Consider the following 11413-nt stretch of genomic DNA (forward strand, 5'->3'; position numbering starts at 1 on the left):
TAGCCCAGAGGCCACAAAGGTTGTGGAGAGGAGCTTTGTGAGTCCCGTGCTTTAGAAAACCTTTGAGATCCTTCTATTCCCCATGAACTGCTTGTTCCAGGGACCAAGAGTTTAAACTTACAGGTCTGTGGAAAGCAATTTGAAAGACAGGGATAGTGTTACTAGCAAATCCTTCTTTGAGAGGTTGCAGGCAGAGGATGCTTCTGTCACAGTCCTTTGCAAATACCTGGTTCCTAACATCCTGGGGTTGAGGTTCTTACCATCCTAGGGGTTTTAATCTTTCTACCATAAGATAATTCACTAATTAAATCAGCAAGCTGAAGAAGGCTTTTGCACTTGGGTGGCTGGTGATGTGGTATTGTTATGTACTGTAATATTGATTTATTGGTTTTGGATGTCTCTTTTCTTGGCTCAGACTGTGATATGCCCCTGCTCTGCTTGTTTGTCTCTTTTCCAGCCTGCAAATGAGTAGTCTAACCCTGCAGCTGGAGCCCCAGCTCTGGTCAAACCAGGAGTTGTTCTGTTGAGTTCAGCAGATTACTGTGAATTAAAATGGGATCTTGACAGTCTTGAGAGGGATTTGAGATCATTCCCTGAGTTTTACAGATTTTTTTCCCTGTTGAGGCTGCATCAAGGTCTCCTGTGACAACACAAAGTCTGTAAAACTCCATCCAGAGATGGCAGGAAGCTCCCAGACCTCGTGGATGGGCTACATGCTGTGGAGAGCAGGATGCTCAGCATGATGGAGGAGTTCAAAGATGCAATTCCTGTGTAGGCAGAGCTTGTGTGAAAACTGTGAAGCAGATGTGAGTGAGTAATGCAAGTGCACAGAAGAGCTTGGATATGCATGTAAAATGTGTACAGGACTGTATCCATACACCCCTTTAGGATGTGTTTTTCTGCATTTATGCCCTTGGGCTTATATCCAGCCCAGTTTGTGCATGTACCAATGTGCCATGGAAAGCCAGGCGTGGATTCCTTGATGAGATTCCAGCCCCGTTTCAGGTGCAAGTTGAATCCTGCACTCAGCACTGCTGGATGGAGCTGGCTGGGGGAGCTGCCAGGGCTCTGCATGTTCAGCTGACGTTACAGGGCAGTGGGGGAAACTGGGTGGCACGTCACAAATGGGGCTCCTTCCTATCCTTCCTGCACACCCTTTGCAGATGGGTGAGAGGGGCTGAAGGACTGGGCTCCCTGGGGCTGCATTGTGTTCACCCTGACCTGCCTACAAGGAAGCTGATAAGGAAAAGCCTATAAGAAAAAAAAAACCACCCAAACACAAGCCCAACTTTCACTCTGACAAAAAAATACCCAAACCCCTGCCCTCCCAGAAAACTCAGCACTAGTGCATTTAAGGTCAGTGTGCCTTCAGCTGCTGAATCGCTGCTGAGTATGTTTGTAAACAGGGTCTAAGTGTATGGGATTGTATGGGGAGAGCACTTAGCTGTGTGCTGAAAAAAGTAACGAAACAACCCTCCCCAAATCCCCCAACATCCTCTTGCAAGATGCTCCCAGGGCTGCTCCTTCCTGGGAGGGCACAGCATATACTTGCAGACTTTTCTGGGGAGCAATTATTCTCTGGGGGATGCTTGCTGGGAAGCAGCTGTGTAGAGCAACTACTGTGAAAAGCGGTTCCTTGGCTTTAGAGGCATTTTAAGCAGTGTCTGTGTTTCTAGCTGGGCAGAGGGGCCCATTCCTCACCTTCCCAGGGCAGGTGGTGGCAGGTGATACTGGGCAGCTCTGCGTGATGTTGCACGTTGGTATGTTCCCGTCATGCGCAGATGCAAAGTGATTCCTGGCCAAAAGTCAGTGGGAGGGGACAGAAAGTCTTCAATATTTCCTTAAGGCAGGGCACTCGTGGTTCTGCGGCTCAGCAGCAGAGCAGGAAGTTGCACAGCCCCCGCTGTCTGCTTCTCCAGGCTTCTCTTTGCCCGGCGGGGGTGAGGAACTCAGGCCCCAGCGTGAACAGGGGATGCTGGGCTGCTTTTCCAGCCAGGAAGGTAACATTTTAATGTTGGGGTGGTTTTTTTTTTAATATGTGGCAAAAGACATAGAAGTTCCTGCAAAGAAACCAAATGCATCTAAATTGATGAAACAGCATATTCATTTCCTGCTGGGTGAGGGCAGAAACCATCCATGAAATGGTCCTTGGCTTTCCTGAGGGTAAATCCAGGTAAATTTATGCTTTGGCTTAATACCTTAAGGCTTTGCTGTCACTTTTCTGAGTTGCTTAGCTAATTTATTTGCAGTTCAGCTCTTCATACAATGGCTCCTGAAAGTGCTGGTCCCTTGAACCAGTCTTTGCAGTCGGGAAAATGGGTATTTGAGTTCCAGCTTTCCTAGATGTTTAATTGATATAGATGGATCAGGTCCTGGCTGATTGACTTCTTCATGTTGTGAAAAGCTTAGGAAAGGCTTCTGTTCAGGTAGAGCCTCCTAAGTGCTGATGGAGGCAGGAAGGATTAAGGTTATGTCTGTGTTTGTTCCGGGGGACTTTCCAGGACTGTGCACGTGACTATCGTCCTAACCCGATGCAGAATACCCTTTTCTTCCTGTTGCAATCTCCACCCAAACACATTGCTGAGGGCTGGCTTATTAAGTAACCTCCAATAAACCTGAGATAACATTTATTGCAAGAACATCCTGGGTTCTCCCCTGTCTCCTGCCCTGGACACATCTGCCTGTGCTGTGATTGGTACTGAGACGAGGCAGGAGTGGTGACTACAGATGTCTGGGTACGTGCTAAAGCCTTTCTTCCCGCTGGGCCTTAGCTCTCTCAGCTGGCATTGATATTACTGTCCCTAGTTGCCCCTCACAGAGACCTGCAGGGCGTCAAATGCAAATGGCAAGGTTTCACAGGCTAATAAAAGCAGATTTTCCTGTTTATTAATTAGGTGAAGACCACAGTGCCCTTGCAATAGCAGCCTATCCTACTAAGCATGGTTTGTCAGCCAGAGCCAGAGTATCCCTTACAATGAAGACGATGAGCATTGCACCCCTCCCATCCTTCAGTGGCTGAGGACCATCAGAGACACGGAGCCCTCTCTCCAACCATCATGGAGCCTGCTGCTCACAGCAAGCAGGAGGCATCTCCCTCTTCCACTACAGAGACAGCAGAAGACCTTGCCTGCAAGTTAAATCTTGCTGTGAGGTGCAGCGATAAAAAAGATGTTCTGGAGCTGCTGGAGAAAGGGGCAGATGTGAACTCCAAAGCGGGCAGTGGCTGGACACCGCTGCAGAGTGCTGTGCAAGCTAATGACGAGGAACTGGTCCGGCTTCTGCTGGCCATGGGTGCTTGTGTGCACTCCAGGAAGGACAATGGTGGCACTGCATTGACTGAGGCAGGGATAGTGGGCAATGTGAGTATCCTGCAGCTCCTCCTCGATCATGGGGCAGACGTTAACGAGCGTGATGACAATGGCTTCACGGCTTTCATGGAGGCTGCTCATTACGGGAAGGAGGAAGCCTTGAGATTCCTCCACTGCAAAGGAGCAGAGGTGAATCTGAGGAGGGCAGTTAGTGAGGAGAAAGCGAAGCTGAATAAAGGAGGTGGGACAGCACTGATGGATGCTTGTGAGAAGGGCCACCTCTCCGTTGTAAAAACTCTTGTCCAAGAGATGGGGGCTGACGTGAACGCTTGTGATAACAAAGATAGGAATGCCTTGATTCATGCCCTCAAAGAGAGTCAGGACTCCATAAGCCGTTTCCTGCTGGACTGTGGTGTTGATGTGACCAGCAAAGATGAATGTGGGAAAACTGCCCTCATCCTAGCTGTTGAAATGCGGAGCCTTGATTTAGTGAAAGCTTTGTTGGAGAAGGGTAAAATTGAGATTGATGATGCGGATGAAGAGGGCAACACAGCACTGATGGTGGCTGTGAAGCAAAATAGTTACGACATAGCAGAGTTGTTGTGTGAAAACAAAGCAAGGACTGATGTTGGGAACCTTATCGCTGTGGCAAATATGAACCGTGCCCCTGAAATGGTACGTCTACTCCGCCAGCATCATGCCAAGCTTGTTCCAGAAACCCTCCAAGACTGGGAGCCAAACAGCAAACGCTGGAGGGACCAGCTGAAAGATCTTTACAAAATATACCGGCCAATGATTGGCAAACTGAAGGTATTTCAGTACGTCCGGCAGAGGATTCAGGGTGACATCTACCTGGGGCTGCACGGCGGGACAGAGGTAGCGGTCAGAATAAGCTGCAGTGCAGAGGGTGAAAGAGAGAAGAAGTTCTTTGACCTGTGTGGTAACTGTGAACATCTGCTGAAGCTCTTCCAGTTTGAGAAGGCAAGAGGCTACATGTACTTGTGCTTCCCCCTCTGGGAGAAAAACCTTGAAGAACACTTGCATGACCCAGATGGCCAAATGGATCCCAAAGATGCTCTGAGGATGATCTTCCAGGCAGTGAGAGAGCTGCACTCCCTTGGATTCGTTCACCAGGATCTGCATCCCAGCAACTTTCTCATAGGTTATCTTTTGCTTTTTCAGAGTTTTCATTTTGTTTTCCAATTGTAGTTTAGAGAAAGTCTGCACAGATGTCTTTGTGCAGAATGGAGTGTCTGTGGTATCAGCTTTCCTCTTTGAATAAATATAGATGTGTTCACAGCCAGCCACAAAGGAGTGAATATAACTTTGTGTCTCATTAGCTTTGCACTCCTTTCCAGGGCTTCCAGGATTCCAGAAGCAAATCAACCCACAGTAGATCTCTTTAGAGGTTTGTTTTCTACAGAAGGGGCCATCCAGAAGTCAGTGACAGCCCATATCAAGGAGTCTTCTTCCTTGGAGGTCTTCAAGACCTCCCTGGACATGTTCCTATGTGACCTGATCTAGGTGGACCTGCTTCTGCAGGAGGGTTGGACTAGATGATCTCTAAAGGTCCCTTCCAACCCCTACCATTCTATGATTTGTAAATGATTTCTCTTATTTCCTCAGATTTAGGTGGCAAAATTTACTTGACGGACTTTGATAATAAAAGAAAGTCGATTGAAGGTGGAAAAGAACGTGTAGACTCAGATTTAGAGGTAACTTTGCTGCAAATCAATGTATGGTTCAAAATGTCAGGCTCTCACTGCTATTTTCTGTTGCTGTGAATCCTAGGGAAAGCCTTCCTGCCTCCTCAACTAGAAAACACCTTGAGTGTTGGGAAAGGCCATGTAATGATAGACAGTGTATAAGAATGAGAGTGATTAGGATGCAAGGCTGGGGCTGGTGGTGGGATAACACCAGATATCCTGTGAGCATGATTATGGTGTCTGTCTCTTCTCTCTTTGTGCACACAGCTTCAAAGTTTGTGTGTGTTTGCACACCTATAGGTGCACATTTGCAGTCTGCTCCTTTGGGATTCCTAGTCCTCTTCCACTTGGTAAGAAGTGTCATGCATCTGGCACGTGAGCAGTGATGTGTTTCCTTGCAGAGTCTCAGGAGGCTCGTGCTGTATGTTTTAACGGGGGGTAAGAAACCCCTTCAGCAAGTGAGTCCTGACGATTTGCCAGCTGATTCCCCGGATTATGAGGAGGCTCTGGACCTTACAAGGAGCCTGGTCTCTCATGATGGACGAGGCTTGGAAGGTTTGAGCAAACATCCCTATTTCTGGAGCAAACAGACGTAAGTCCTGGGAGTAGAAAGGAAAAGCTTTCAGAACAGGATTGGCCTGTGGCACTGGGAACAGCGATGGCCTGTTGCCACTAACAAAGCTCCTCATTCCACAGCAGGTTCAAGTTCCTGAAGAGTATATGGAATAAAATCAAAGACCTCCCCAATCGAAAAGCTGTCTTTCAAGCTGCAGAAAGTTGTCCTTACCCAGAGTGGACCAAGGAGGTAATATTCTCCCCTTTGGATTGAGATAAGGTTGAGCTAGGCACTTAGGTAGAAGCTTTTCCTGAGTGTTTCACAGGCCTTGTTTAAAACCATACCTGGAAAAGTAGCTCCATGCAAATACAGATAACTGAGGCAAAAACTATTAAATCATCTAAACCATGTAATTGCAATGCACCAGACCAAAGTCATTGCTGCTAAAGGGAGCTCTGTTAACCTGGGTGGTAGTAGAGGATGGTCATTATACAGTTAGCTGGCAAACCTTCAAGGATGTTTGTTGGTGACCCCTTAAGACAGGGACCTCTGGCCCTTGACACCAGCAAATACCTAGCTCCAAAGCAGTGAGTCCAGGCCTGCTTTTGCAGGTAGCAAAGAAAAACATACTGCATCATTTGAGATCTGACAGCCTCTGTTCACGTTGGCAGCCCATGTGGTCCTCTCAACAGTGGCACAATTAGATCAAGACTCCCGAGTCCCTCCTGCCATCCAGACACACACATCAAAATCTCCTGTGCCATGTGTCTTAGAATCAATGTCACCCCTTGGCAAGACAGGAGAGGAAACACTTGGAGAAATCAAGGGGTCTGTATGACGTATGCCCTGCAGAGTGAACTCCCCTGCTCATGTTAGCAAATATGCTTTCAAGGGTCACAAAGTTTACTTGTGCAAGGTGATGTCCCTGCAGAGAGGCAGTGGCTACGCTGACTGGAGGTAGATATGCTGCTCTTGTGGGCTGTGAAAGGCAGACAATAATCTATGTGCTTTTTTTTTTTCAGATTGACAGAGAGGTTCTGTATATCATGGAACATCCCAAGAGAAGGCCACCATACAGATACAGCAACGACATCACTAACCTACTGAGGTTTATCAGAAACCTGGATGAACACCCAGATGCCTGGTACGTGCATCTGCCGCTGCCATAGTTGCATTGCAGGGAGCATCTGGGAGTATCTGCAAGTTTCAATGAGTTTGAGAGCAAAACCTTCTTCAGATGGTTTTCTGGAGGGGTGAACACAAGCCCCATGTCACAGGGCCTATCTCCTCTGGGAGCACAGTAGTGTCACAGCAGCAAGCAGTTGAGTCAGCCCTCAAAAACCACCTTCCTGAAGGTCAGAAAGGGAAGTTAAGCTCAGAGGATTAGACCTCGGATTTTGAAGCAGTTCGATTCCCAGATCATGTCCCACAGGTGAACACGGTCAAGCACAGCTTTCTGCTCCAGAGGGAAAGCAGCAGCTTCAGAGACCTGGGGGGAGCTCCATCTGCATCCTTGCCTTTGCAGAGCAGCCTGTGGGTTGGAGAGGTGTCTGTGACAGCTAAGGCAGGTCATAGCCCTACAGCAGAGGAACACCTACACCATGAACGTGTCCTTCTGGGCTGTTATTTTGGCTGTGGGCTGATATTTGTTGCTATAACTCCAGGAAGGTTTTCAGATCACTCTTAAATATTTGTATCATCCTTTATACCTTTGAAAAGCCTCCTTATCTACCTTGATAGTATTTCCAAAGTGCTGATGTTTACTGTGCTGAAGTGCTTTGAGACACAGATCAGGAAGCCCTGGTCCTGTTAGAGGACCCTGTTAGGACGTCTTCATTCCTAAAGGGCTGCCAGAGTCTCCAACCCTCTATAGTCACTGAGCACTTACACTTGAGGTTAGAGGTGGCATTGGCTCCCAGTGATGGTTTCACTGAGGCTGGTAGCCAGCACTGCTCTTAGGTGAAGATGCAGGCGGGATTAGGCATTATGAAGACGCTGGAGGAATAGGGAAGAAATGGATGGAGAAGCTTAGGGAAGGTGTAGAAAAGTTGCAGATTTTACCACAGCTGCTGTATTATCAGAAATGGAGTGGCTTGTTCTCTGCAAGGGGGGAACCAGGGCATCCTGGACACTTGGTTCCTCGGGCAAACTTTAAAAATTCATTTTGGATTTGCTCTCTTTCAGTATCAGCAGCAGAATAGGGGACCATGCAGAGTATTTCTTGGAGCTTTTCCCAGCACTTACCATTTATGCCTACAATGCTTTGCGCCAGAATCCTGAGTACAGTCACTTTGCAGACATGCAGGACCCTTCTCTGTAGCATGTCATTGCTTCCTGTCCTGTGTCTGATCCCACTGTCACTGCCTACTTTTATTCCCTGCTTCTTCAGCTGCAAAAGAGTTGAAGGGAGTAAGGAGCTGAGAATGTGCACGGACAGAGCATGAAGGACTAAGAAATAAAAGATGTTTCACGAGTGTTTGGTGTAACAACCGTGGACTTTGGAGAGAAAGGGAGTGCCAGCCCAGGCTACCCTTGCCTATCACTGTACCTCTCAGTGTATCTGCCTCTCTGAGGTGGGGATTGAGGGCTGATCCTTATGGAGAGCAGGACATGTGGATCAGCCCCCATGCATCTGCAAGGCAGGAGAAGAGCTCAGGCACTGCCAGACAACATGGGGCTCTCTGATGAAGGAAAAAGAGTTCAAGCTGCCTTCTAAGGGCAGTATTCCCTACAGCTTGCACTGAGGAGCTGCTCATCTACCCCTGGAAAGACATGAATTCTCTCTTTTTGGTCTTTTTTGAAACACAGCAGCCAGAAAATGAGATGCCTAGGCAATGGTCTGGCTGCAGAGTTGCCCTTGGCCTGTTATCCCCCTGATGTGGCAGAGGCACACTCAGGCCAGCCTGCTGGGACCCAGACAACTGCTTCTGGGGGACTTGGGAGATGTTGCACAAGGAATGGACGTAAACAGCAACGATCCCACAAAACTGCTGCTGTGAGTGGCCCTGACTCACCTGAAAAAGGTCACTGACGTCAAAGGGACTGCTTCCTTCTGAAAAGGACAAGCTGTGCTGTGGCAGGCTGCATCTGCAAGGCAGGGCTACAGAGAAGCATTCCCGCTCTCTGAAATGGTATCACCGTCCTCCTGCCAGACCCAGCTCCTTCCCACAGAGCTAGTGCCCATCCAGCTGTAGCATGCAGCCAGCTCAGGGCTTTGATATTGGAGGCTGGGTGGCACAAACCCACTTCTGAAATCCTGCAGCGTGTAACATGTGTCTTGTTGTGCAAGGGCTTACGTGTTTCTCAGCTAACACTCTGATTTGCACAATGGTTGTATGTTGCTTACAGAGAGGTTTTTTTCAGCCTTTCAATTATCCTATGGAGAAGCAAAGTGGAATAAACTTACCTGGAAAGCTGACTCTGTACTCATTTGTGAATGAGGTTCCTTCATCCTCTCTGCACAGAAAGAGATAGTCTGCAGCACTATAAAACACCCAAAAGACTGAGATTTTTGGCCTTCCCATGGAAATATCTCTTGGTTGTTTAGGTAAGCACTGCTTGTCACTGCTCAGATGAATTGCTTCTGGCCCATATGGGTATCTAATGGGAAAACAAAATGTTAGGAAGTATTGTCCTTGGAAGCAAGTTGTTTTTTGTGTAATTATGTGCTGGGGATGGAGTGGTTGGCATTATTTTTGTGGAGTGAGGGTGAGGATGTCATGGATGAGTTGAGGTGCAAAGATGAGTGTCAATGGTTGCACGTGTGGGTTTGTGTACATGTAAAACTCTGGGAGTAGATGTTTGACTTGTCTCCTCTACAACTGAGTGGCTGCCATAATGCATCATTGAGCCCTGCACATCTGTTCAGCTGTGTGTGCTTATAGGTACCTGCAAGCCAACAGGCTTTGATGTGCTCAAGTTGGCTTGTAGACTGCCATGCGTCATGTACTCTGGGGTCCTGAGGGACAGCCTGCATCAGTGACCCTGGCTCAGAGCAAAGGTCCTTCTGATGCTCTTGGAACCTTTCAATAAGAAAGCATGACCATGCAATTGGTGGTGAGGTTCCATTACAGAAATGCAACCAGGAGAATGTGGACTCCTCTTGTGTCCATATTTTTAATTTTCTCCTTTCCCCACCCTTGTTTTTCTTGCTCATTGTGTCTCTGTCATGCCCAGAAAGCAGGAGGACACCCAGAGCAGCGTGTCTGGGTCTCAGCAGTGTGGGCAGCAGGGGTGCTATGGGGCGCTTGCTGGCTCCATGCCACTGCAGCATGTTTCTGCTCTTGCACGAGGGGAGGTGAGGCCATATGCTGGGCTCCTTCAGCTGCTTCTAAAACTCCATGTTTCCAGCTTGCTTTGACCTTTGTGTCTCTTTGCATCTCTCTACTGTTTTGTAAAGGGCCGTGACTTAGCAGACTTAAAATGCTGTGGAAAGGCTTTCCTGAAAGCAGAGCACACTCAAAGGTGTCCAAACGAGAGGAATGATTAAACCTGTGGAACCCATGATTTCTCCCTCTGGGGAAAACAGGCTGCTGGGAAGAATTTCCAGGGAAGGCTCCTGTGATCTGCAGGGCTGTGTCCTGCCTTCTGAGGAGCTGGAGGGGCCGGCAGGCTGATGTCAGAGAAGCTTGATCCACGCTCACAAAGCTTTTTGCTCACAGAGCTTTTAGGTCACAAGAAGAGTGGATGGATACAGAGCTGGGAGCAACACCGAGGTAAACATCAGGTTCTGTTGCTCACGGGGTTAGGGAAAGATGGGTGAGTGCTCAGTAAGAGGCAAAGCAGGATGGAAAGCCATTGGCAAGGACATCTGGACAGTGTTGTAGCTGGGTGGTGTGGCAGTGCCTGATGTCACAGTCTGATAAATCACAGAATCACAGTATGGTGGGGGCTGGAAGGGACCTCTAGAGATGATCCAGCCCAACCCCCCGCCAAAGCAGGTTCCCCTCCATCAGATCACACGGGAACGTGTCCAGATAGGTTTGGAAACCTCCAGAGAAGGATCCTCCACACTCTTCCTGGGCAGCCTGTGTAAGGCTCCCTCACCCACACAGCAAAGTAGTATTTCCTTGTGTTTAAGTGGAACTTTTTGTGTTCCAGCTTATGTCCCTTACCCCTTGTCCTGTCATTGGGCACTGCAGAAAAAAAGAGTCACCTCATCCTCCTGACACCCACCCTGTAGGTACTTAGAGGTGATGAAATCCCTCCTCAGCCTTCTCCAGGCTGAACAACCCCAAGTCCTGGAGCTTTTCCTTGTGAAGATGGCCTGGGGAGCTGCCAGCTGCCAGAGTTAGTGCTGCTTGATGTGCTGATGGCTTCTAGCATCAGTGCTCATCTGGGAGGTGCTGCCTAAGTTTGCCTTGTACAGGGCTTGCAGACCTTGCACAGAGCCCAAGGGCACGCTAATTTGGCCCTACATGCTCCATTCCCCTCCAATCATGCCTGTACCTTGTGCCTCTGCCTTCTTCCTCTGCTTCTGCTGGGTGACCCCAGGGGTAGCTGGCTCAACCCAATGTGATGGGATCAGGTGCTCCCCATCCTGTCACTTGCATGCTGGGGACATGCTTGCGTACACAGAGATGGCCCCAGGTCAATGTGTCTCATTTGCTGCACTGAGGGAGGAAAAAGAAAACCCCAGATTCCATAGAAAGCAGTGGAGTAAAGATTGCTCTGAGCTGTGGTTTTGCTGTGTTGAGCTTCAGGCACGTGTCTGAAGCTGCCTAGGGACTGGGCTCAGCTGGACTCAGGCTGCAGAGCCTGAAGTCTTAATGCAAAGCACACAACAACACAGCACAAGATGCAATTTTTGAGGAGCTGGTCACAGTTCAGGTTGTAAGGAGTGG

The 11413-nt window shown here is 48.6% G+C and overlaps 1 protein-coding gene across 4 annotated transcripts; it reads left to right on the forward strand.

The window, feature by feature from the left end:
- Window positions 1-1855: 1855 nt before the first annotated feature.
- RNASEL (ribonuclease L) lies at window positions 1856-8995 on the forward strand. 4 transcript variants are annotated; one of them, XM_062004374.1, is made up of 7 exons: window positions 1856-2173; window positions 2895-4470; window positions 4935-5023; window positions 5416-5606; window positions 5711-5819; window positions 6593-6714; window positions 7755-8995. In XM_062004374.1, the coding sequence occupies exons 2-7, from the start codon at window positions 3057-3059 to the stop codon at window positions 7888-7890; spliced, it is 2061 nt and encodes a 686-aa protein (XP_061860358.1). In that variant the 5' UTR covers window positions 1856-2173; window positions 2895-3056; the 3' UTR covers window positions 7891-8995. The 4 variants fall into 4 exon arrangements, with proteins under 4 accessions (XP_061860358.1, XP_061860359.1, XP_010198667.2 ...); XM_062004375.1 differs by having other exon boundaries at window positions 1856-2000; window positions 2874-4470; XM_010200365.2 differs by having other exon boundaries at window positions 1856-2000.
- Window positions 8996-11413: the final 2418 nt, after the last annotated feature.

Source organism: Colius striatus, chromosome 10 (genome assembly GCF_028858725.1).
Source record: "Colius striatus isolate bColStr4 chromosome 10, bColStr4.1.hap1, whole genome shotgun sequence".
In the NCBI taxonomy this organism is placed as follows: Eukaryota; Metazoa; Chordata; class Aves; order Coliiformes; family Coliidae; genus Colius; species Colius striatus.

Excerpts from the sequence above, each read along its gene's own strand:
- RNASEL (XM_062004374.1), top strand. The coding sequence starts at position 3,057 with ATGGAGCCTGCTGCTCACAGCAAGCAGGAGGCATCTCCCTCTTCCACT. Across the intron at positions 5,024-5,415 it reads GTGTAGACTCAGATTTAGAG|AGTCTCAGGAGGCTCGTGCT; the intron begins GTAACTTTGCTG and ends GTTTCCTTGCAG. Across the intron at positions 6,715-7,754 it reads GATGAACACCCAGATGCCTG|TATCAGCAGCAGAATAGGGG; the intron begins GTACGTGCATCT and ends GCTCTCTTTCAG.